General features: G+C 52.9%; 4 protein-coding genes across 7 annotated transcripts in view; 2 read left to right on the forward strand and 2 right to left on the reverse strand.

Annotated features, from left to right (window-relative positions):
- Positions 1–2,081, reverse strand: part of IL11RA (interleukin 11 receptor subunit alpha) — a 10,809-nt gene extending 8,728 nt beyond the window's left edge. The window contains exon 1 of one of the 2 annotated variants that reach the window (XM_023762481.1): positions 2,061–2,081. The gene's annotated coding sequence lies outside the window, so the exon portion shown is untranslated. Of the gene's footprint in view, positions 1–1,738; positions 1,804–2,060 lie in introns of those variants that run through there. The other variant, XM_014464338.2, reaches the window with a different exon arrangement.
- A 1,147-nt stretch (positions 2,082–3,228) lies between these two features.
- GALT (galactose-1-phosphate uridylyltransferase) lies at positions 3,229–6,718 on the reverse strand. Of its 2 annotated transcripts, none has more exons than XM_006098735.3 (11): positions 6,575–6,718; positions 6,103–6,272; positions 5,807–5,882; positions 5,669–5,717; positions 5,409–5,538; positions 5,186–5,242; positions 4,902–5,024; positions 4,485–4,617; positions 4,300–4,383; positions 3,809–3,963; positions 3,229–3,549 (listed from the first exon to the last, which is right to left on the reverse strand). In XM_006098735.3, the coding sequence occupies exons 1-11, from the start codon at positions 6,651–6,653 to the stop codon at positions 3,469–3,471; spliced, it is 1,137 nt and encodes a 378-aa protein (XP_006098797.1). In that variant the 5' UTR covers positions 6,654–6,718; the 3' UTR covers positions 3,229–3,468. The 2 variants fall into 2 exon arrangements, with proteins under 2 accessions (XP_006098797.1, XP_023618259.1); XM_023762491.1 differs by lacking the exon at positions 6,575–6,718 and adding an exon at positions 6,368–6,383.
- A 5,268-nt stretch (positions 6,719–11,986) lies between these two features.
- SIGMAR1 (sigma non-opioid intracellular receptor 1) lies at positions 11,987–14,846 on the forward strand. Of its 2 annotated transcripts, none has more exons than XM_023762463.1 (4): positions 11,987–12,243; positions 12,378–12,578; positions 12,695–12,787; positions 13,058–13,160. In XM_023762463.1, the coding sequence occupies exons 1-4, from the start codon at positions 12,093–12,095 to the stop codon at positions 13,138–13,140; spliced, it is 528 nt and encodes a 175-aa protein (XP_023618231.1). In that variant the 5' UTR covers positions 11,987–12,092; the 3' UTR covers positions 13,141–13,160. The 2 variants fall into 2 exon arrangements, with proteins under 2 accessions (XP_023618231.1, XP_006098799.1); XM_006098737.3 differs by lacking the exon at positions 13,058–13,160 and adding an exon at positions 13,787–14,846 and having other exon boundaries at positions 11,990–12,243.
- A 6,120-nt stretch (positions 14,847–20,966) lies between these two features.
- Positions 20,967–25,167, forward strand: part of ARID3C (AT-rich interaction domain 3C) — a 6,455-nt gene continuing 2,254 nt past the window's right edge. Inside the window, exons 1-3 of the mRNA XM_006098799.3 lie at positions 20,967–21,278; positions 23,071–23,143; positions 24,835–25,018. Coding sequence (XP_006098861.1) covers positions 20,967–21,278; positions 23,071–23,143; positions 24,835–25,018 — 569 coding nt within the window. The remainder of the gene's footprint in view (positions 21,279–23,070; positions 23,144–24,834; positions 25,019–25,167) is intronic.

The raw sequence follows: 25,167 nt of genomic DNA on the forward strand, positions 1-25,167 counted from the left end.
GAGGGAAAGGGAGGGCTGCTTATGTCCCGATCAGTGACAGATTGCCTAGGTTTTCACAGAGCCAGACACAGCCACATTCACGCGTGGACTCACCAGGCGCAGTCAACAAAAAGATACTCCCCTTGAACAAACATGGACACAATCAAATGAAAAATCAGATACTCCCGCTCCCACTCTTTTCACTCCCCAGCAAAGATTTCCTGAGGGCACAGGCGGGGGGATGTGTTTGAGGGGGAGGGAGGCCCCAGGCTGGGGGATATAAAGAAAAGCCAAAGAGTCCAGTTTCTCCTCCCCTGGATGTTCCAGCCATTTCTCACCTCCCCCTCCACGCTTTGGGCCCCCAGTACCAGGAAATGCCTTTGGTCCCTTGGTGCCAGATACACAAGACCCACACTTACCCTCAGACACACACTCTCAGATACAGCCGCTCACAGTCACACCAATGTACTCAGATATCCTCACTCAGACTCAGACACTTACATTCACACACACCCATACCCTCACACAGATACACACATCTTACGCCCCTCCCACGGTCACAGGCACACACTTAGCATTCTGTCTCTGGAATGGGGTCACAGCATTTCCTAAAGGCAACTTCTTATCCTTCTCATCCTAGTTTAGGCCCCATCTTCCAGGAAGCTCTTATCACGGCAGATCCCACACCTCATCACTGTTTCAGGGCAGCAGGTAAGCAAACGGACCAGGGTGAACAGGAAAGAAAGTCAGGCATCACAGTGCTGAGAGGCAGAGTTATAAAACAGATACGCAGATACCGGGGGAGACAAAACTGTGAAGAGAGGCAGAGAGCCACAGTTCTAGGAAGACAGTAGTAGGGAAAGAAAAAGAAATATAAGGAGCCCAGCCCGCACGGCTCAGTGGTTGAGCTCATCCTATGAACCAGGAGGTCACGGTTCAATTCCCGGTCGGGTTGCGGGCTCGATCCCCAGTGTGGGCCATGCCGGAGGCAGCCGATCAATGATTCTCTCTCATCATTGATGTGTCTATCTTTCCCCCCCTCTCCCTTCCTCTCTGAAATAAATACAAATGTATTTTAAATAAATAAATATAAGGAAACTGAGTCACACAGAGAAACAGAAAATAAGAAGCAATACACCAGCGACAGGGATTCTTGAGCACAGACAGGAGGGGAATGGTTCTGTCTATGGGGACATCAGTAGAAAGGTCAGTCCCCTTGTGTTTATACTGATCCCCCAAATATAAACACAGCTCCACTCCCACGCAGTCTCACACTTAGGACACAGGACACACACATAGCACAAGTCTCACTCTTGCTCTACGACTCCTGGCTCTACCGTTCCTGAAGGCGCACTCTGGCTTACACAAACCCAGCCACCCACTCTTACTCTGGCAGAATCGATCTTAAACCCCATAGAGACCTTCCCAAAACACATTCCCGATGTGGTCACAGGACCTCTCACACACACCAACACACGACCCAGTCTCTCCCCAAACACTTCACATTGACACATACACGCATAATCCCTGGCACAGCCGCATGCACAATGACAGCTACATTAGCTGACACTTGCAACAAGTGACACCGTTGCGGAGCTTCACACAGACATCATCACACACACACACACACACACACACACACACACACACACACACCCCCGCTGACAGTCCCTCAGTCACACTGAGCCCTTCATCGTACTTCACCCTGCCCGGCCCTCTGCTGGCAAGGCTCCCTCGTGCACGCCCCACCAGGCCTCACCTTCCGCGGCCTCTGCCGCCAGCGCCCTCCGCCCTCGCCCTCTGCCCCGGCCTCTACTCCCTCCAGCCCTGGGGCCCGCTATGGGGGTGGCTCCGCCCAGGCACCAATGGAAGGAGAGGGGTGAAATAGGGGGGGTTCCGGCCCATTGGAGCCTCCAACTGCCAATCACCTCCACCCCCACCTCTGCCGGACACTTCCTGTCCCGTCCCGGACCAAGGAGGCTGCGAGGGGACAGAGCCCGGGGCTGGATTCCTGGGTCCTTGCCCGAAGGCTTGTCCTCCAGGAACAGCAAGACTGAAATCTTTCAGGCCCCTCCCCCTACCTTCTGTCCGCAAACAAAGCCTCAAGTTCAGTGGCTCAGGAGCCACTGGACAGGTGACTGGACAAGCTTAAGGTGCCCCTGACTCCAAATAAGGAAGAATGGTGTAGGGCAGAGGTTCTCAAACTTTGCTGAATATTGTGGTTTTAAAACTGCAAGCCACACTCCAAACCAATTAAATCAGAAGCTCTGGAGGCTGGACCTAGGCATCAGGATTGTTTAAAACGCCCCAGATGATTCCAAAATGCAGCCCAAAGGTGTCGGGAACGGTTCTGTTTAAAACGTCTGTAGGGTTTAGGCGAGTGCCTTAAGAAACAGGGTCTCATCCACGCTCGTCACTGGGGGCTTAAGGAAAATGTGTACCATGTCTGTCTGAGCGCCTTCCAGACCAGGGCAACACTCCAAGTCCCAGACCCTTCGCCTCAGGGTCTCAAGAGAGAACCTTGGACCGGAAGGCAGGCAGCCAAGGTTCTCCTGGGCCAGGTCACCGCTGCCTGGCCTTGGCGTGATTTCCCTCCCAGAGAAGAATGGAAACAAAGAACATTCTGGCCATCCTTGCATTGTTCGCAAGGCCTGTCCTCACCTAAAAGTTTGAAGGACACTAGGTGGCATCAAGTCTCCTGGGTTGCATGGCCTATTGTTCCCAAGGAAACAGGTCCAGAAGGGTGGGGGTAGACTCCAAAGACCACCCCATCCTTCCAGGCCCTGGGGCTCCTTATTTTGGCAGCCCCTTTCCTGCCATAGCTGTTTATTAGCCTGTGCAGTGATGAGGCACAGGCACCACAGAGGTGTGTAGAGCCTGCACATACATGCTGCACGTGGAAGTCTGGAGAAGCCAAGGATACAAAGCCACGTACACGCTCCCTACCCGCCCCTTTAGCCCCTGTGGGCTGGAGCAGAGCCAAGCTGCAGCCACTCACAAAGCCAGGGTTCTGGCCAGCAGCCCATGGTCTGGCCACTGACCACTGGGACCAGGATCCTGCTCACCCGCTCCCCACCAAACATCCAGGCTCAGGCTTGGTGAGCTGACACCCTAGGCGTGGTGGTGAGGGGGCCGGGCCGCTGGCCTTCTCCAGCACACAGGAGTTTTAATCGTTTTCTTAAATTGGGATGCTTTCGTTACTCCAGGAGTTAAGAGAATCCATAGACAAGACATAATACTGAGTGCTAATTTTGTTCAGAGATTTAGAGAAGATTTTTATCCTTAAGTTTTTGCACATCTGTAGACAAAGAAGTTGTGGTTGAAGCTGGGCCTTCAGCCTTTAACCCAGACTCCCGAGGGTTAGAGTTCACACTCCTCTGGCATTAGAATATGTGATTAAAGCTTGAGAAGTACAGTTTTATTGATCCCACATCTGCCCAAACCATAGGCTCTTGTTCTCTCAGGCAGAAAGCCTTGGGGTCAGCGTGGTCAGGCGATGGCTGTTGTCTCCCTGTCCTTCTGTCTCAGGCGGTAATGAACTTCAGGAAGTGCCCTCAGTCTCTCCGCAGCCTGAAAGGGGAAGAGGGAGGGTAAGAGCTGCCCAGGATGGTGGTATGGAGCTCTGAGTGCCTAAGAGACACTGACGGAGGGCTTGTAGGACCAGGAGGCTGGTGATAAGGACTGCTGGAATAACCAGAGGATGAAGGAGTTGAGCAGCTCCTGCGGCCTTTGGAATGCCAGGGTTATAGGGATTCTCGAGGTCCTGATTGCTGGGATCTTTTGAGGAAATGGGAGAGAAAAGGGGGCCTAGGATGCTCCGAGTCTTGACCTGCTCAGGAGTGAGGTCCCTCTGAGCCTGGGCAAGCATTTCGTAGCCAACCATGAATTTCCGAACAGTGGCAGAGCGCAGGAGTGGAGGGTAGTAATGAGCATGCAGCTGCCAGTGGTCCCAGTTGGCTCCGGCCTCTGATCCTGTGGGAGCCCCTGAGAGGAAGAAGGCAGAGATGGTAGAAACGGCCCTTTCTTAGTTGTACAGCCTGGCCCTGACCCCCCCACCCCCACCCCCACCTCATAACTAGGCTAGTACTTAAAAACTATATTTCCCAGCATTCTCTGCCAGAGAGCAGACCAGGCATTGGAAAGCACACTGGAACCTATTTTCACCAAGTCCCTGCTCCACCCTCAGGCCTAGCAGCCCTGCTCCGGACATTTCCCCCAGCAAGAGTTCAAAGGCCTGCTAGGGGTTACAGTCCACCAGGCTGGACTACAGGAGCCCACAAATGATGATAGGGCTGGATATGGGTGCTCAAAAAGCCTCACCGTGCCAGCCCATGGAGTAGGGAAAGGATGTCTCAAATAGGTTGTCGTACTTGGTCAAGAGCTTCTTCATGATGAGGGCTAGATCTGGAATCAAAGCCTGACTCTCAGCGGGGGCGTGGATGTCGGCCCTACCAGAGCAACCCCCACCCAGAGCCTGGCCCCAACATCCCAGCTAGGAGGCTCACCATCACGCTCAGCCGGGGTCAGCTCGGGCAGCCGCCGCACGTGCCGGCGGGGGAGCAGCAGTGTTTGGAAGGGCCACACTGCCCAGAAGGGGACCAGCACTAACCAGTGCTCACTGGTTAGGACCAGACGTTCCTGAGCAAACCAAATAGAGATGAGGTCATCGAGGCGGGTGTTGGTGGTCAGCAAACAGGCAAGAGAAGCAGAAGAAAAAAAATGTACCCAGAGTCTTATGGCTTCTCACCACCGTCACCATTATCACCTAGTCTAAGTCACCATCACCTTTCCTTTAGATGACTGCCATGGCCTCCCGACAAGCCTCTCTTTCTATTTTCCTTCGACCCTTCTCCTTCACACACCTGTCTCTTTCGAGGGTGAGGTTAGAGACTCCTTGGGGACAGGGCCTAGCTTTCTCCCACCTTCCTGAGCAGCTCCTGGCGGCCATATTCCATTAACAGAGGCTCTCCGTGCTGACTCTGATAGGCTTGCTGAGACTTCTCCTCGCGCTGGGCAATATCTGGCAGGAAACTGCTGGCCCACACCTGTCAAAGAATAGAAGAGAGAAAAAAAGGCAGGTCCTTCATGCCCAATCCTTCCCATCACTAGCATATTCCCTCTGTCCCATCTCTTACTTCAGTTCCCCTCCCCACGGTGCTGGCTTAGACCCAGCCTAGAAATGTACTGGAGCCCCTGACACACCTACCTGGCAGTGGGGGTGAGGGTTGGAACAGCCCATCATGGCTCCTTTGTTTTCAAAGATCTATCAAGTACGGGGGTGAGGGCGTTAGGGAGTTTTAGTAGCCAAAAAGACACCAAGTCAACCCTTCCAAACCACACCCTGTGGAAACAGGAATGCCAATTCCCAGAACCAAAGCTGCACCCCGCCCCCTCCCTGCTCATCCAGGGGAGGGGGTAACCTCACAGACCTGTACCCAAGGGTACTGGGCACCCAGATCCTCTGTGACTGAGGCCCACACATCGATGACAGTCCGGATCTCAGGGATTGACATGAGTGGCAGTGTCACATCCGACCAGGGGTGGAAGCACAAGACCTTACTATGTAGTGTGGGAGGGAGGAATGACAGAAATATGGGTCTTGGATGTGCTAGGGGCAGGGTCTAACCCCAGCGCTCGGTCTAGGTCAGGACATGGGTTGAAGGTTATAAGAGAGGAAATCCATAGTTACCAGACACCTCGAGCAGCCTTTGCTTGAAAAAGAGGGTGATCACTGGGTCCTGAGATAAAAGGGTATCACTCTCTGCAACAGAAGTTGCCACAAAAGGCCCAGCCTCCTTCCCCCCCAAAAGCAGTAGAGCCATGTTACCTGGACTGGGGGCATCAGGCTGCAGAGCTGGAAAGTCATTGTCAAACAGGAAGGTGCCCTCATAGTGGGGATTCACCTACAGACAAGGGTGGGCTAGAAGTAGTCACTGCCCATACCACCAGTCATCTGGTGGGCGTCAGTGGCTGGACAGGGTACAAGAGGGTGGGAAGGGCCACTCAAAAAGACTTGATGAGATATGACCCAGAAGGAAGTCCACTACCCTCTGGGTGAGGGCCAGCTCTAGGTGGGAGCACTTCCCCCGGCCCAGCCTGCAGAGGTAGGCACCAAAGGCTTACCTCCCCATTGGCCCGTGTGGCCCCCGGACACAGAGGGTTGCGGGGGTCATGGCGGGGCACTGTCTCCAGAGGCGAGGGCTCTACCTGCCCCTGCCAGGGCCGCTTCATGCGGTGAGCTGACACCAGCACCCACTCATCCTGCAGCGGGTTGTAGCGGATATGCTGATGCTCTGGGGGCAAAGAGTCAAGATCAGTCAGCAAAGTTCTCCGTGCACCTCTCCAACGGATCTCACCCACCAGCAGGCCCCAGCTCGGTCCGAGGCACCTCCTTGGCCCCGTCTGGCTCAGGAACCAAAGGACCGGGCTTGGGCGTTCCCCGTGCAAATTAGCTGGCAATCCAACAAGGGTGTGTCTCTCAACCGCTCGGGCCTGACCGGGTGGGCGCGCCCCCCTGGGGTACGGACCACAAGGTCCTAAGGAAGGAGAGGGCTTGGCCCCGCGTCCCAGCGCGTCCCTGCCGCCCTAAAGTTACCGCTCGCCAGGAAGGGGGCGGTGGCGTCCGCCTCTGACGCCTGCTGGCGCCGCTCGGGACCCGCTCCGCTGCGCGACATGTGGCCAACGTGGGGGACCTTCTGCCGCGTCTGCCCGGCTGCCTTTCACCCACCTCGGTCAATCCAGCCCCGCCTGGCCCCCGATGATTGGCCAGTCGCCAGCACGTGACTGTCAGAGGGGCCGACCGGCCACCGAGGGGCGGGGCTCAGGACGACCCAGCGCTATAGGGGCGACTTCGATCATTCCGTGGCCAAAGTCAGTGCCCTGGAAAAAATCTCTATGAAAGCTGCTTACTGGCGATCCCTCGGCTCCAGACGCTTCCAAGATTTCTTTACTGCTTTCAGCCATTCGTTTGGTCATTCATTCAGCAAATATTTACTGAGTATCTACCCTGTGCCAGGCACCCAGGCTGCGTGTGATGCAAAGGGATGCCCCTGTGTGCACAAGTCGGGCATGGCCTCTGCCCTCCTGGAGCTTACATTCTAGGGCAAAGTAAAGGTATGACCCTGGATCCACAATCACCTCACCTACCTGCTCAGTGGCTGTGGTGGGGAGGAGAGGCAAACTTGGAGGGGAAGGGGGGAGGTTGGTGATCTGCTTCAGCTGAACCCTGGCCTCAAGTATTACCTGGAGGAGTGTGTGCTACACTATACTCATCCCCACCAGCAGCAGAAACAGGTTTGGGGAAATAGGACTAAGTAACTGTGAATGAAAAGGGGGCTAGTCAATAAGCCTGGCAAGTTCCAGGTGGAAGGAGCACATGGCAGGCCTGACAAGTTCAGGGACCGAAAGTAACTACACAGGATGGTCTGATCACAAGTTCCTAACTGGGCAGTTTCTAGCGGGTAGTCATGGCCCAGACCTACAGCTAAAGGTCAACCTTTACCTTCCGTGAGCTCTGTTCATTGTCTTTACACATCTAGGATAGCATAACCTTGAAATGTCAGAGTGATTTTCTTTTCCAGACCCCTTGAAGGCACAACCACAGGCCCCCGAACACAAGACCATCAGACCCTTCCTTGTTATCTTGTTCCTGGAATACCATCTCTAGGTACAGTGAATGTTAATTATTAGCTATACTGTACCCACCAATGTACAAGAAGTATGTGTTTCTCCATTTTGCTTTTTATCCAGTCCTGGAGATGTCCCTGCTTTGCTTTCTCCTGCCTCCTTAATCTACCACCAATGGATTTAATATAGCTTCTTTACATTTCTCCTTTGATTCTAAATGCTTAAAAGGAAAGCAAAACTGCCATTCTGTTGAGCATTTTCTCAACCCATTTAGACTTTACTTCCAGGCACATCCTCAAAAGAGTTTATTTGGCTCAAATAAACTCTTACAAAACTTTTCTAAAGGTTTGGACATTCTTTTGTTTACATAACCATCTCTCTCTCTCTCTCTTATATGCACACATCAAAAGCAAAAGAAGTGGGTGAGGTAAGAGGGCCATAAGAAATCTGAACATGTGAGAAAGACAGGACTATCAGTAACTCTAGCCACCATCTGGGTGGGATCGAGAGGTTTACACACCCCTTCCCTTCTCCAACTTTTCCCTGAATCAAACCAATTGGTTAACATTAGAATAAAATTCAAATTAATTCCTCACTGGCACTTTTCTTTTTAAATAAATATTTTTATTGATTTTTAGAGAAAGAGGAAGGAAGAGGGAGAGAGAGAAACATTGATGTGAGAGTGGAGCATCAATTTCACTGCCTCCCGCACTCCCTCTAACAGGCATGTGCCCTGAGGGGAATTGAGCCAGCAACCTTTTGGTGCACAGGGTGACACCAAAAAAGACATCTAAATATTGGCTGAACATTTTTTCCCATTTCATAGTGGGAAAGAGAGGCTTCAAGGTCACCCAGGGCACAAGTGGCCAACTTAGGATTTGAACTCAAATTTCCAGTCTCTTCCCTCTGCTCTAAAATGCCTCTGAGACTTAGGTGATACTCAAGATAGAAAAATAGTGAACTAGAACCTGGGCAGTAGCAGGAAGGCCCCTTCCCCCAAGCCAGACCAGGGCAAGCCAGATGTTTTGCAGCTCAGACACAAAAACTGGGTCATTGGTCATTTACCTAATCTCTGACCCGGGTCCTCTGACTGAAATCTGAAGAGGCCACCAGGTAGGGGGCAGGAAGCAGGGAGCTGAAAAATGAGGGTGGGGAGTACCTGTCCCACTGGCTACGCCTGGTTGGTGGGGAAAGGGATAGAAGATCTGCTTTTCTACTCTCTCATGTGTCTTTGTTGTTTGCGTGACTGGATTTCAGAGGCAGCCCCATTTTCTCAAGAACACAGTGCTTCAGTGCCACTCCCAGGATCATGCCAACTAACTCCTGACCCCTTCAGAAACATCTCTTCAGGACTATCACCAAACCTCTCCTTTCTCTGTCTCCCCGAGGTCAGATTTTGGGGGATGTGGAGAATGGCTGAGATGGGGCCCATCCAGCCCCTTCCCTTTAAGATCCCAGAGGTGTGATCTCTTCTATGATATTTAGGGGAGGTGTGTGTGGCCCCCTGACCACTTAATGCCCTTCCTTAGACCCTCTTAAGGCTATGGGGTGGAAGAAACTTTCCTCTACTCTTCTAGGTCCTTCAAGCTGGCTTAATAAGAGATAGATTAACAAGAGAAAATAATGGAATTTAATTACATGTGTACATATAGCATGAGAGAGTCAGAGACTCCACATCCATGAGAGGCTCAGAGACAGAAAATTAAAATGAGGTATATATGGAATTCTGAGCTGAGGATGAGGTAAGGCACCTTGGGGCTTCAGAGGGGAGGAAGCTCATTGCAGGATAGAGCAGATGTTCAGTAATTAGATGTTTTCCCTGCCATATAGATAGGTCATGAAAAGTTATTTCTGGTAATAACTCTTTTTTTTTTTAAATATATTTTATTGATTTTTTACAGAGAGGAAGGGAGAGAGATAGAGAGTTAGAAACATCGATGAGAGAGAAACATCGATCAGCCGCCTCCTGCACATCTCTACTGAGATGTGCCCGCAACCAAGGTACATGCCTTGACCGGAATCGAACCTGGGACCTTTCAGTCCGCAGGCCGACGCTCTATCCCCTGAGCCAAACCGGTTTCGGCTCTGGTAATAACTCTTATTATGAGCAAGGCCCCAAATTCAAATTATTTAAGGAAGAGGTAATAGTTTTTCGTGAGCCCACCGGGTCTTGATTACCTTCAGTTCATAATAATTGATGTATCAAAGTGACATACCTTGGGGAGTCCTGTTCTGAACCCCTTCAAGGCCAAAGGACAATTGGGTTTTTTTGTTTTTAAATATTGTGTGCAGGAAAAGCTTTCTGAAAGGCCAGGTAGGGGAGCTGCAGGCCTAGATAGTCCCAGAAGGCTCTATGTAGAACAGGGGGGCAGAGGCCAGATTTTGGGGCTAGTCCTTGTTATTCGAGGTTCTTAGAGAATGGTCAGCTCAGAAGTATCACAGAAGCTAGGGCCAATTAAAAAAAAGTTTCCTCAATTCTGCATTCTCCTCTAAATAATCACTTCATTACCTTTCCCTTGTTGGACAATTTTCTCAAAAAATAGTCCAACTTCCCAGCCTCTACCCTTACCTGCACAGTACACTGTAACATGTCTTTTGCCCTGTATTAGTCAGGATAAGTAATCTTAGTTGCTATAACAAACAATACCCAAGCTCAGTGGCTTAGCACCATAGTCCATTGTCGGGGAGAGAGAGAGCGAGCTCTATCCCATGCAGCATTCAGAATTCTCCACTAACTACTTAATTCAATATAACTACGAAAATAGGTCAGGGAAGAGAGAGAATGTAAGAAATTTCACAGAAGATCTTAGGAGCAGAACTGGAAGTGGCATACATCATTTCTGCTTATACTTCATTAGCCAGAACATAATCGCATGGCCTTATCCAATTACAGAGTAGACTATGGGATGTAATCTGGCTGCATACCCTACTGAGAAAGCTAACGACCATTTTCCATCATTCTTTTGGATGGAATACTCAATTATATTTGACTGTGTTAACCCTTCATTTCATCACTCTCATGTATGAGGCCATGCTCCTCCAGTTCTCTCCTCCTTTGTTTTATTTATATAACTAACACATATGACACCACATGCCAGATACTAACTGCTTTAAAAATATTAACTCACTTAATATTCATCACAATGAAGGTATGTACTATGTGGTAGGTACCTTTTATTCATCCCATTTTACTGACGGGAGAACTAAGTCACAAGAGCGTAAGTAACTTGCCCAACATCACACAATTAGCAGGTGGCAGGAGCCAGGCTTTTAATCCAGTCAATCGGGTCCAGAGTTTTTTTTCTTGACACTGCACAATGCTGCCTCTTTTCTCTCATTTGTTTCTCTTCTGTTTTATCACTCCCCTACCATAACCGTTGTTGGTTTACAGGGACTCCTCTCACATTTTGTGCTTCAGAAGAATTCATTGTAGGCCCCTGAAGACCCAGGCTGTTTCTCTCCTCGTTGCCTTTGCTCTTGGAGTGGCTGGAATGCCCTTCATCTCTCTCTCTCTCTCTCTCTCTCTCTCTCTCTCTCTCTCCTTTTTTTAGTAGTTTGGCATTTTATTTTTTTATTTTTTAAATATATTTTATTGATTTTAGAGAGGAAGGGAGAGTGAGAGAGCGATAGAAACATCCATGATGAGAGAGAATCATTGATCGGCTGCCTCTTGCACGCCCCCTACTGGGGATCGAGCCCACAACCCATGCGCCCTTGGCCTGAATCGATCCTGGGACCCTTCAGTCCGCAGGCTGACGCTCTATCCACTGAGCCAAACCAGCTAGGGTTCTCTCTCTCTTTAAATATATATATTTTTATTGATTTCAGAGGGTAAGGAAGAGGGAGAGTGATAGAAACATCAATAATGAGAGAGAATCCTTGATTGGCTGCAACCCGGGCGACTCGGAACCGAACCGTGACCTCCCAGTTCATAGGTGGACACTTCGCTACTGAGCCACGCCGCCCGGCCCTCCCCTTCTTTCTTAAAGTCACTGCTCGGGTGTCGCCGCCTCCAGAAAGTCTCCCATGACGTCCCGGGCCGAAGAGCCCCCTCCCGCCCTCCGCGCTCCCAGAGGCGGGCCTTAGGCATTGGGGTCCCGGAAGGCTCTCGCTTCCGGGCTGGCCTGTGCCACTAGCCAGTGAGTCCAGGGGAGCGCCCTTGGTGGGTCTCCCCGCCTCCACCCCCACCCCACGTGGGGCGGCGCTCCGAGAGACGCTACCCGGAGGGGCTCCTGCGGGCACCTGGGAGGGCCCGGTTTCGCCCCGATTACCCTGTGCCCGCGGCGCCGCCCCCTCCCCACGGTGCTCCCCGCTCCCCGGGAGAAGGTGGTACAGTCCGAGGGGCGGGGCCCGGGTGCCCGGGCAGTTCCGATTGGCCGGGGGCAGCCGGACCACGGCGGTGGCGGGGGAACGGGTCCCGGGCAGTGGGCAGCGTAGCCTCCGGCCCTGCTGGCTTCTGCGCCGAGCGGCGAGCGCTGCCCGCAGGGATGCAGTGGGCCGTGGGCCGGCGGTGGGTGTGGGCCGCGCTGCTCCTGGCCGCCGCGGCCGTGCTGGCCCAGGCGGTCTGGCTGTGGCTGGGCACGCAGAGTTTCGTCTTCCAGCACGAAGAGATCGCGCAGCTGGCGCGGCAGTACGCGGGTGAGCGGGCGAGCGGGCGGGCGGACGGACGGAGGGCTGGGCAGGCCCGGTCCGAGCCGGGGGCCCCGGGGGCGTCGTTTCCTAGCCCGGCACCGGTGCTGGCTCTAACCGTGCGACTCTTCTGCCCCCGCCAGGCTTGGACCACGAGCTGGCCTTCTCTCGGCTCATCGTGGAGCTGCGGCGGCTGCACCCAGGCCACGTGCTGCCGGACGAGGAACTGCAGTGGGTGTTCGTGAACGCGGGCGGCTGGATGGGCGCCATGTGCCTTCTGCACGCCTCGCTGTCCGAGTACGTGCTGCTGTTCGGCACCGCCCTCGGCTCCAGCGGCCACTCCGGTCAGTGCTGGCGGCGGGCCGGACTGGGAGGCTGGGGGTGTCCCAGGGCCCCTGCCCTCCTTTCTGTTTGACCGGCGGACACTCTGATATGCGGTGTCCATCTGATTGTCCCGCAGGACGCTATTGGGCTGAGATCTCGGACACCATCATCTCTGGCACCTTCCACCAATGGAGAGAGGGCACTACCAAAAGCGAGGTCTTCTACCCAGGTGGGTAGGGAGGTCCTGTCAGAGAAGTGGCTTCCTTCCTGTGGTATGCTCATAGGTGGGGGAGGGCGCCATGGCGTGGGAAAGGGGTGCATTGAGGGACCCTCTCCCCTGTCCCCCGTCCTCTGGATAAGCCACAGGTAGTTAGTTGAGGCAGGACTGAGGGCCCCAGTTGCTTTTCTCTGTCAAAAGGAAACAAAACATAAGAGTTTCCTGTTAAATGTTGTCTGATTTTTATCTGCTAAGACACTCTTTTTCTCATCCATATTCCAGCAATTGTTGGGGAAACAGTTGGGTTATCAGAAATGTTTTCATATCTCCAAAAGCAAGGCAGACAGTTGTCTTCCTTTTTTTAAAAAATCCTCACCTGAGGATATGTTTTTATTGATTTTAGAGAGAGAGAGGAAGGGAAAGAGAGAAACATCCATTGACTGCCTCCCGTACCCACCCCGACTGGGGATCGAACCCACGACCTTTTGGTGTACAGGACGGCGCTCCAAACAACTGAGCCACACTGGCCAGAGCTGTCTTCCTTTTGTTTAATATAGTGAAATATTTTACATAAAAAGTAGAGGTTTGGATTTCCAACTAAGTTTGAGGTTGTGTTAAAGCACAGCAGGCATTGTAATTGAATAGTTACATTTCTCAGAAAGCCTCACAAATCTTATAACCACCCCACTGTACCTAACTGGCCCAAATTTAGCTAAATTTCTGCTTGACATGACGGAGGCTTGGGAATGACTCCTGTACAGTGGCCCATAGTCAGTAGGTGCTCCTCCTTGGCTTCCTTCAAGAGAGGACATGAGCCAGGTGATGCCACAGGAAAATTTAGGAGACGCCATCTTGGCCTCTTACCCCTCCAGATAGAGGACTTGGCCAGTGAGGTCAGACTTCTTCTTTTCCTTAAACTCTCCTTACCCTTAGATAGCCCATGGGCCAGGGAGGGGGCAACAATGGAAGGGCAGGGCTCGGCTCCTCATGTGGGTGCTCCCTGTCCTCCAGGAGAGACAGTGGTGCACGGGCCTGGTGAGGCAACGGCTGTGGAGTGGGGGCCAAACACATGGATGGTGGAGTATGGCCGGGGAGTCATCCCATCTACCTTGACCTTCGCGCTGGCTGACACAATCTTCAGCACCCAGGACTTCCTCACCCTCTTCTACACTCTTCGCGCCTATGCCCGGGGTCTCCGACTTGAGCTCACTACCTACCTCTTCGGCCAGGACCCCTGAGTAGCCGGGCCTGAAGGAGGACCTGTGGGTGGACAGGAGCGGGCAGGCCCGCACACATCCACTTGCTGGAGCCCATGTGGAAAGATGGACGTACAACATATGTGGATACTGAGTTCCTGGTATACAAGTAGGGACATACATGCTTATACCACCAAACACAGAGACTTACGGGAACATATGGGACACACATTTAGATCATGAATCCCCATGTATACCAGGGGGTCCAGTCATGTTCAAACATAACACAAGCTTGACTCATTAACTCAGGCCTTTCTAGAGCTTCCCTACCCCGAGTCAGAGCTCTGGAGTTAGGGCTGGTGGGGTATTATACTCTGCCTGGGTTTTACCCCTCAACCCAGCAGCAGTTGGGGAAAGGATGAGGAAGAAGAGTTGCCTTTGGAGGTCCCCTTCACCTGCAGCTAGGATGCGCTTTCCCTTGATCGCCCTGTCCTCACCATATGCCTTACCCCTGCTCTGTTCCCCTGCTATGCAAGTCCCCTCGTGGCCTGTCCCCCACCCTCTCAGCACCCAAGTCAGTTGGGGAGCCAGAAGAAGGGAGAATGATGAGGTCAGGGTCTCTTCCATCCTGAAAGACCACCATTCTTCCCTCAGGAGTATGGTGGGGAGGCTGACCTCAGCCTAGGGCCCACCCTGATGGGAAGACCTGAAGATGTGGGCCTAGATCCAAGGGATCATCCCTGGCCTAGAGAGAAGGCCTTTTCTGTGCGTACACGCACGCACACACACACACACACACACACCCATCACAGCTTTCAGACACTGCATTTTCTGTCCATCTGACTCTGTTAATAAAGACCTGTTGAACAGTTCCATTTCTTTGTGTATCTGAGCAGCAAGAAAACATGCTGTGTGATTGAGTTTATGAGACACTGGCTATATACCTTAGTGTGCACAAAATCACCCAGGAGGCTCATTGACCCTGCAGATTACTGTGCCCAATCCCCAGAGGTTCAATTCTGGGTTGAGGCCTTGAGATCCATATGTTTAATAAGATCCTCTACACACGTTTTGAATGTGACAGTTGAAGAAATTCAGGGCTGGATGAGGTGTGTATCTTGGTCTTGCCTCTGCCCTTGCAGGTCTGGAAACAGCCCTGGGAGTCCTGCCCTGGATGGCCACGAGATGGCAGTGTGCACCCACTTTTGAGCTGAAGGAGGCCTAGTCATTCTCCATTTGCTTGCTTCTGGGTTTCCAGGGTATCTTGTCCAGACAAGTTTCTCCAGTCTGCCTTCTCCAGGACCCCTCACTTCTATGGGGAGGCTCCTGGTGGTGGAGAGCAGGTGGTGTCTGAGGGATTGTGAGAAAGAGGTGCCCTAAAGTGTACTCCCAGCGACCCTGCACTTGCCCTCTTAAATTTTGTGCTCTGGTTGCATCACTTGTCCCATCCTGCTGGCCCTGCTCTGAGGGTAAGGCCCAGATCACTCTTAGAAAATGGTGAGGAACATGATTACAAAAATTGTGTATTCTAAAAAGTTGACATTCTAATGAGCAAAAATACAGGAGACTACATGTATAACCACTTGTAAGCAACATCAAGTCTAAATTTGTGGCTCTGAATGAATATAAGGCCCAGGCAAGATGGCCATCCTGACATCTGTCATGGCCACCACCATCCTGGCCATGACAGAGCCTAGCTGGGGCCTCTCCATAGATCATGGGTTGCAAAGTCAGGCATTCAAGGACTTCTCCCACCCTGTAACCCAGCTCTGCCTCTAGGCTCACCTCACATCTATCAGGGATGCTCCCGCTCCCCTGTCATCCCTCCCTCCCACTAGGACTAGGTTCCCAGGGTCCTCCCCATCTCTGTTAAGCCCAGAATTGTTTCTTCCCAACTTTCATTTGACACAATCACTCTTAAAACACTTGTTTTCCAGTACATTTCTCCTTTGCCTCCTTTACTAGATCTTAACCTGTCCAACCTCTGTTGACTTGCCAGGACTTAATCCTCAGACTTCTGTCTACATCCCTCCCATGTGCTCTCAATCATTTCAAGACTTTAAATAACATCTATGTCTTCCTCACTCCCAGTTTTATTGAGCTATAATTGACATGTAACATTAGTTTAAGGCAGTGGTTCTCAACCTTCCTAATGCTGCGACCCTTTAATACAGTTCCTCATGTTGTGGTGACTCCCAATTTCATTGTTACAAATTGAACATAATTAAAGCATAGTGATTAATCACAAAAACAATATGCAATTATATATGTGTTTTCCGATGGTCTTAGGCGACCCCTGTGAAAGGGTCGTTTGACCCCCAAAGGGGTCTCGATCCACAGGTTGAGAACTGCTGGTTTAAGGTGTACAACATAGTGATATACGTATACATTGTGAAATGGTTACCACAATAAGTTTAGCACCTCACAGTTACATTTTTTTAAATGAGAACTTTCAAGATCTACACTCTTAGCAACTTTCAAATATGTAATATAGTATTAACTATAGTTACTGTGTTGTACATTACATCTCCAGGACTTATTTCTCTTACAACTGGAAGTTTGTGCCTTTTGACCACAGTCACCCATATCATCCACCTCAGGCCTCTGGCATCTACCAATCTGTTGTTTCTAAGAGTTGGTTCTTTTTAGATTCCACATGTAAGTGAGAACATAGAGTATTTGTCTTTCTGATTTATTTCACAGCATAATGCCCTCAAGGATGAATGGATGAAGAAAATGTGATCTATATAATGGAATATCATTCAGCCATAAAAAAGAAATCCTGTCACTTGCAACAACATACATGGACCTTGAGGACCGTCTATATCAGCGGTTCTCAACCTGTGGGTCGCGACCCCTTTGGCGGTCGAATGACCCTTTCACAGGGATCGCCTAAGACCATCCTGCATATCAGATATTTACATTAGGATTCATAACAGTAGCAACATTACAGTTATGAAGTAGCAACGAAAATAATTTTATGGTTGGGTCACAACATGAGGAACTGTATTTAAAGGGCCAGAAGGTTGAGAACCACTGATCTATATGTATCAACTCCTAATTTCTTGTCTCAGCCTAAACCTCTTCTCTGAGCTCCAGATATCAGCTTCATATATCTGACTGCCAACATCTCCACCTGGTTGTCTAATTGGCATCTCAAACTTAAAATGTCCAACATAAACTGATTTCTCCCAGTCTTGTACCTCCTGCAGGCCTTACTGTCTCAGTTAAGTATACTTCCATTTACCCACCTGCCCAGGCCAAAAGGCATGGAGTCATCTTGAATACCTCTTATTCTCTCACATCTCATATTCGGCATCAACAGAGCGTGTCAGCTTTATCTTTGAAACATTCAGAATCTAACCACCCTTGTTCAAGCTGTCATCTCTTGCATGGATTACTGCAGTGGCCTAATTGATCCTCATGCTGGCGTGCTGTGTGGAGGGTTCACCACGCAACAGTCGACTCAGCCTTTCACTCTGTTCAGACATTTCCATCGGCTTCCCACTCATTCAGTGTTTTTACTGCCTCCAGGAACCTACTCCAAAGCCCATGTTACCTCTGACCATATATCTCACCACTCACCTCAGCCACCCTTGCTTTTTTTTTTTTTTGACACATCTTCCACCATTGGATATTTGCATCTACTATTCTGCCTACAATGTTCTCTAGGTATCTTCCTGGCTCTTTTCCTCCACGCCTTCCCAATTCAGTTCCCGCTCTGAGTCCTTCCCTTAATCTTTGTGAATTAGAAGCCCTTCTGTGGTGTTTTTTAAATACCTCTGTAGCCTGGCCAGTGTGGTTCAGTGGTTGAGTGTTGACCTGTGAACCAGGAGGTCATTGTTCAATTCCTGGTCATGGCACATACCCAGGTTACAGGCTTGATCCCCAGTGTGGGGCGGTCAAGAGACAGCCGATCAATGATTCTCATCATTGATGTTCCTATCTCTCCCTCTCCCTTCCTCCCTCTGAAAGCAATAAAAATATATTAAAAATAAAATATCTCCATAAGTATTTTTATATTTCTCCCTTTAAGAGATGAATCCTAATGCCCTTACCCTTGAATGTGGGCTGGACATAGTTATGTATTTTTTTAAATATATAAAAATCCCTACCCTCTACCCTCTAGTCCCCCAAGCCATGCTTGTCTGCCTCTGCACATTCAGTGGTTCTCCACTCTGTGGGCTCAGCCTTAGAGAGGGCTTGACTGCCCCAGAACTCACCACATGAAACTGTGTAGGGGAGGGCATCAGTACTGGTTGGATTGGGGATAAGGACACCTATGTAATAACTTAATCAATAAAAATTTTTTTAAAAGTACGGGTTGGATCACCAAGGCTTCCTGGGGGGCGGGGGGCGGGGGTGTCTGACACTTAGGTCTGAAATCCGAGTGGGAGGACCCTGGAGTGAACCAAAGGTGTGAGCAGGACTGAGCCTCAGTGTGGCCAAGGGTGGGCCAAAGAGAGCAAGGACTTAGGACCACAGTGGGATCCAGGCTGGGGACAAAGGTAGAGGCTGGAGATAGGGAGAGCGAGGGTCACCCTGGTGACCCAGGGCAGGGCAAGCTGGGTCTGAGAGGAGAGGACTGGTTGGGGGGAGGGGAGAGGAAGCAAAAGTCACACCTGAATATCTGCCTCTTGGGGGACCCTTGGCCCTGGGAGGAATCTTGCCTCTCTGGGTATGAGGTCAGGGGATGATCTCTGTGCTGGGTCTGGGTTTGACATAGCAGTTTCACACCCATGCCAGGTGTCACCCACACAGACATATGTTGTTCTCACACGGCATCACCTCCAGGTGGCCCTCCTGCTTTTGGTAGGGTGATTCCCTTACATACAGGAAGAAACGGGGGTATGTATGAGGGTGCCAGAGAGGAATGGGGTCCACACTGCTCAGAGCAGGAATTGTGACCTGCCATCAGGACCCCCAAATAAGGAACAGCATCTGGGGATCATGGGGGATAGGGTAGGCCTGAATCAGTGGGCAGAAGGGGTCTGGAGATACAGACTAGGGAGTCACACACATGGGTGAAGATGGCCAAAATGCTGATCATTTTAAATGCATGATGAGCATCACTCTTTTTGTATATAAGCTTGAAGATGTCTGTAATAGAACGTCCAAAAAGCTTTAAAAAAAAAACCTGAAGAAAAACAAAGCAAAGCCTGGTTGATCGAGGACCCATGAACCAGGAGGTTACGGTTTGATTCCCGGTCAGGGCACATGCCTGGGTTTCGGGCTTGATTCCCAGTGTGGGGTTTCGGGCTTGATCCCCAGTGTGGGGTGTTCAGGAGGCAGCCAATCAGTGATTCTCATCATTGAAGATTCTCTCTCTCTCTTCCTCTCTGAATAAAAAACCTGTGTGACTGTGTACCAGTATCTCCATGTAGCATGTGTACCTGCTGCAGGTGTGGAATCAGTGCAGAGACATCCAAGTGTGCCTACATAGGTGTGAGTCCACCACCATTCGCACATATTGTGCAAACTGCAGCATTGGGCAGAGCATGGGGAGAAGTTTCAGTTCTGTCCAGGCCTTCCCCACTCACCCCAACATCCTGCGGAATGGCTCCCCTCATGAGCACAGCCATTGGCGCTGTAGTGTCCGTATGTGAAACCGGGCAGCTGTGTGCCTGAACTCTGACAGGGTATGTTGGTGTGTGAACACAGTGATTTGTGTGTGAATGCCGGGACTCACTAAGTGTGGAGCACCCTGGTCCCCAGTCCGAGAGCAGTGGATTCCTCATTCTCTTTTGCACGATTCCCACCCGCTCCCCAGCGCCCCCTCCCCCGAATCTGGCTGTGTGGAAGGTGGGAGACACCTGTTGGGGGCTGGGAGCGGCGGAGCCCACCGGGGCCTCTCTCCCGGCGTCCCCGCCCGCCCTGCCCCGCTCCGGTCCCGCCCCCGCGGCCTCTCCTAGCAAAGCGGTGTGAGCGCAAGGCGGCCAGAGGAGCGCACGGCGGCAGGAGCGCACAGTGGGAGACCCAGCGCGGGAACCGAACGGAGGCAGGGGCCGCCCCGGAGGCGGGCGTAGAGGGAGAGCCGTGGAGACGCCGGGGGCAGCGGGCCGCGCCAAGCTGGTGAGTGCAGCCGCGGGGTGCCAGGAGCCAGAGAGCAGGCGTCGACCTCTCCGTCCCCTGTCCGGGGCTCTGTGCCCGCCGCCCTCTATTCCTGCGCCTCGACTCCTTGGTTCTAGTTCTCTGTGTCTCTGCCGCGTCTGTTTTCCCTGTGTCTGTCTGTCTGTCCCCTCTATTTACTGTCTCGCCCTCTCTCTTTTTAATCTCTTCTGTCTCTGTCTCCTGCAGCGTCGGTCTTCCCCGTTCTCTCCCAAGCCCTGTCTCCCTAATTGTCTCTCTGTCTCTGTCTCTCTCTTTGGACTGCCTGTTACTCAGATCTTTGATATTTATCTCTTGCTCCCCTCTTTCTCTTACCTCCCCTGTCTCTCTACCTAGTATCTCTGTCAATCTCGTCTCTGTCTCTCCATTCTTGAATCTGCCTGATATCTCTGTCTCTCTCCATCTTGGTCTCTCTCAGTCTGTCTCTTCCCACCTTTGTCTCTCCTTGTCTCTCTGTCCCATCTTGATTTCTATCACCTTGTCATATTCATTCTTCTCTCTCTCTCTCTCTCTCTCTCGCTCTCTCTCTCTCTCTGTCAGGTGGCTCTCTCTCACTGTCCCCCATCTCTCTCTGTTTCTTGGTCCTTGTCATCCTCTTTGGCTCAGTCTCTGCCTGTCCTCCATCAATGCCCATTCCTGTCTCTTTGGCTTTGTCTCTCTTGCTCTGTCTACCGCTCGCCAATCTCTGAGAAAGCTATCTTTCTGTCTTTTTCCTTATGGCCTCCCTGCACTTCCCTGAACCCATGACCATCTCCCCTTGCGTTGGAGGTTGCAGGGGCAGCAGGGCCCAGCAACCATAATGCCCTCTCCCACAGGCGGCCCTTTCTTCTGGGCCCCGCCTGGTGCCAGCTCCCCCACCGGCGGGGGGACTGCGCCTGGAAGCTGTGATGGAAGCCCTGCAGAGGCAGCAGGCAGCCAGACTGGCCCAGGGGATGAGGCCATTGGCCCCTCCACGCCCACCGCCACCACAGCCTTCCTTGCCTGGCCCTGGGATTCTGCAGGCCCTTGAGAGGGCCTCAGGGAAGGTTGGGGCTGAGAAAGAGGAGGATGCCGGAGAGGATGAGGAGCGGGAGGAAGCTGGAGCTGAGAAAGAGGCAGCTGAAGAGAGTCGTCCAGAAACCCGGGGGCCCAGCTCACCTTCCAGCCAGCCCCCTGGACCGCATCCCCATGAGTGGACCTACGAGGAACAGTTCAAGCAGGTAGGAGTCCCTCACTGCCAGGCCCTCCTCTTCCTCCTTTCTGAGCCAACGCAGAGCCTGGTCATTGGTAGCCTACCCACCCCTGCTGCCCTCTGCCCTCTACAGGATGGAAAGACAGACCGAGACCTGGAGAGAGACAGTGGAAAGATTGAAGGATAGTGACAGGAAGGGAGAGATAGGCACCCAGAGACTCAGACACACGGAAAGAAGTGCATAGGCAAATATTAAGAGGTGCAGGAGAGACCCAGAAACATGGAGGCCGACAGATTGGAGGCTTTTGGTGAGGTTAGAAGGGAAAGTGGGAGGGATGTAGGAGCCCTTAAGAATTCTTCCGAGGGTGGGGAATCTGGGGACTGGCATTCTAATGTCAGCAGCATCCTTCCCTAACTTCTCACACACCAAGTCACAAGGTCATATTGGGCCGCCTGCTTCTGTCTTTGGAAGTAGAATGGAGGTTGCCACTCTTTTGGTATCCCCCTCATCTCTTCCCTGTCACATTCCCCCCATCCAAATCCTCTCACTGCCTGAGTTCTATGGGTGACAGTTTCCAGCCTGTGATGGCCACTACAGGCGCAGTGTGGCCAACGGGCCACCGTGCAGCTGGGAAGGACAAGATCTTACTCACAGGGCCTATTTGAGTGAACCCATCTGGATGTTATTCTAAGGCACTACTCCAGGCTGTCACTATGAAGATATTTGGCAGGGCTGTGACTCTAGGTATGCTATTGTAGTGGTGTTACCTGTAGGGCAAGTACGTCAAACTCGCGGCCAGCGAGCCGCACGCCTCGTTTATTTAAACACTGTAGGGTGTTAGTCTTGAGTATTTTCCAGAAATGTTCATCTGTGGTGAGTAGTCTGTGGCATTAGTGTATAAAGGAGTGTTACTCAGGACTGTGTTACTCTGGAGATATGGCTCTAGCGACTGCTTCTCCTGGGTATAAATCCGGGGGTTATTGCTTGGAGAGTGTGTATGTTATTTGTGGGCACCCATCTAAGGGCTCAGTTCTTGTGGGAGCGTAGATCTAAAGGTGAATCGCTGATGTTTGTTACTAATGGGGGTTTTTACTGAGTTCTTATTGGGGGATGGAGTGTTACCTAGAGGGACTCTTACTCTGGGGTAAATGACTATTACTCTAGGGATTGCTCCTCCTGGGTGGTATTTGGGAAGTGATGTTGGAGGTGGGGCTCCGGGTGACTGGGAATGTGTGGGATGACCCCCTGGGCCTTTCAAGTCCTGACCCCACCGGTCCTGGGTGGTGCAGGGCCATTGCCTCTGTGGCAGCTTCTGCAGTGGGAAGGTCACTGTCCCTGGAAGGAGATCAGACTAGATGGTGGGGGCCCTGGTTTCAATCCAGGAGCTTCTGAGCATCCATCCTGCCTGAGGGATGGGTTAGAGTCATTATCCCCAACCCTGGCAGAGATGTGAAAGGCAAGAAGCCCTTGCAGGAATGACCAAGAGTGAATGAGGGCCTAGGATATATCTGTCAGTTTCCTCAGTGTGGAACACAGCTCCAGTGTGATTCCCTCCCTGCACTCTGCACTCCCGGGAGGAAGCAGGGCCTCCACAGCTTCCTCTCTTCCCCTACTCCCCAGGTGGGTGTTTGACCTGCCCAGGGCACTCGCTGTAGAGGGCCTCTGCCTCCAGGGAGAGAGAGCCCAATGTCTGGGAGTTCACATTTCAGATCCTCCTTACCCCTTCAGCTGGGGACCCTTATTCAGGGTACAACCTGGGTTGGGGTCCCAGGGGGAGGGAGGTTAGCGGAGCTGGAAAATGACCTCAGTCCTTCCCCAGCTGTACGAGCTCGATGCAGACCCCAAGAGGAAGGAATTTCTGGATGACCTGTTTAGCTTCATGCAGAAGAGGGGTGAGTGTGGTGACGTAAGGGAAAGACCTCCATTTGCCAGGTTTGAGGATGGGAGAGCTCAGGGTTTAGTCCCCAGTCTGGGTCCTCTCTGCAGAGGCCTGAGCTGGGCAGCACCTATCCTTTGGGCCCTCAATAGCGTCTTTAACCTCTGACCCTGCCCTCCTCCTCCACCCAGCAATTAATTAGTGGCCAGCCCACTGGCAGGTTAATGAGTGTGGGATCAATTGGGAAGGTGGGAAGGGGAACTGGTGGGGGGCTGGCCTGATTGGAGGGGGGCTTCCCAGGACTAGGGGGCTGGGAACGCCTTGGTCCTCCTTTGCTGACCCTTCTTCCAGCCTCGTCTCTCCCCAGTTTTCCCTTGCTTCGGGCAGGGGACACCCAGGGTGCTCTGCAGCAGAGAGGACTGGGATTAGACTGAAGGAAGGACTTCTCAAGGGGTAGGCTGAGAACCGTGTGAGTTGGGGCAGTGGAGGAGGAGGACTCAGGGTGGGTGGCAGTCCATCACTGAGGCTTCTCCCCAGATTCATGGGTCCAAAGACTGACTCATTATCTCTCTCTACAAAGCTAATTAACTCACTCCGAGCGTGGCCTGATAAGCTGCTAATTAACTGGCTGCACTGAGCCCCCCTCCCCAGTGCAGAAGCTGGCCAAAGTCCCGCAGGCCCCCACCCCAGGCCCAGCACCCCTGACGGATTCATTCCTAAGGAGGGACCCTCACTGGGGCCCAGATCCTTTTGCTCCCCAGGGAGCCCTAGTCTTTGTGGTCCCAGTGTACCCTCCCTGCCCCTTCCTTGAGGTCTCCCCTCCACTGGGGGGTTGGGGCAGGGTGGTTAGAACAGACCCTATCACTCCCCCCACCAGGCCCAGAGCGGTGCCTCCCTCACGTCTTCCCTCCCTGGAGTCCGGCCTCCCTCCGCTCCCTCTGCAGGGGGAGGGGGTCTCCCGGGGCCGATAATTTCCCCCCATTAATCAGGCCGCAGCTAATTGTTCGGGTCCAAAGGCGGCAGCGGAAGGGGACGGGATCGGTAAGGAATTAACTGGGGCCCATCGCTCAGCGCAGACAGGCCCCTTTGTCAGGACCGGCCGGCGGGGGCGGCGCGGGCTGCGGAGTTGGCGAGCCGAGGCTGGGCCGCTTCCCCCACCCAGCACCCTTCGGCGTCGCCCCCGGCCGCTGCTTCGGGGCGTCAGGCTGCTCAGCACTGTCCGGAAGTCCTTCTTACGGTCTACTCCAGGGGTCGGCAGATTTGGGCACCAAATCTAGCCTCCCGAGAGTTAAGAATGTTATTGGATTTTTAAACAGTGTAAAGACCTGAAAGACCACGCTTCCAGGCGTGTGAAATTCGAACTGCAGCGCCCGCAGTGACGTTTCATTGGGGCACAGCCGCACGGCTGCTTTCAGCCACAGTGCGGGGTGGTTCTGGAGAGGCCGTTTGGCCCACGAAGCCTGAGCGTTTCTCATCGGCCCTTGACGGAAGTTTGCCCAGCCCTGGGCTCGCTCCTGCTCCTCCCGGAGCTCCAGGGGCTCTGCCTGGAACACCGCCTCCCTCCCACCTCTCCCTCCCTCCTCCTTCCCTGTCTCGATGTCCCGCCCTGTACCCCCACCTCACCCCGGCAGCCTCCGCCTTCCCTCCCCCGGGATGCCCGTGGGCAGGGTCCCATCTTCGTGGCCTGACTCTGCTCGCCCCCACCAGGGACGCCGGTGAACCGCGTGCCCATCATGGCGAAGCAGGTGCTGGACCTGTACGCGCTGTTCCGCCTGGTGACGGCCAAGGGCGGCCTGGTGGAAGTCATCAACCGCAAGGTGTGGCGGGAGGTCACGCGCGGCCTCAGCCTGCCCACCACCATCACCTCGGCCGCCTTCACTCTCCGCACCCAGTGAGGCCGGGCGGGCGGGGCGGGGGGAGCGCGGAGGGAGGGGCCGGGGCGGGGCGGGGCGGGGCCCGAGGCGGCTCCGGGCGCAGGTCCCGATCCGCAGGGCCCGGCTTCCCCAGCGCACGTGTCCCGCCCGCCCCCAGGTACATGAA

Source organism: Myotis lucifugus, unplaced genomic scaffold (genome assembly GCF_000147115.1).
Source record: "Myotis lucifugus unplaced genomic scaffold, Myoluc2.0 scaffold_246, whole genome shotgun sequence".
Classification (NCBI taxonomy): domain Eukaryota; kingdom Metazoa; phylum Chordata; class Mammalia; order Chiroptera; family Vespertilionidae; genus Myotis; species Myotis lucifugus.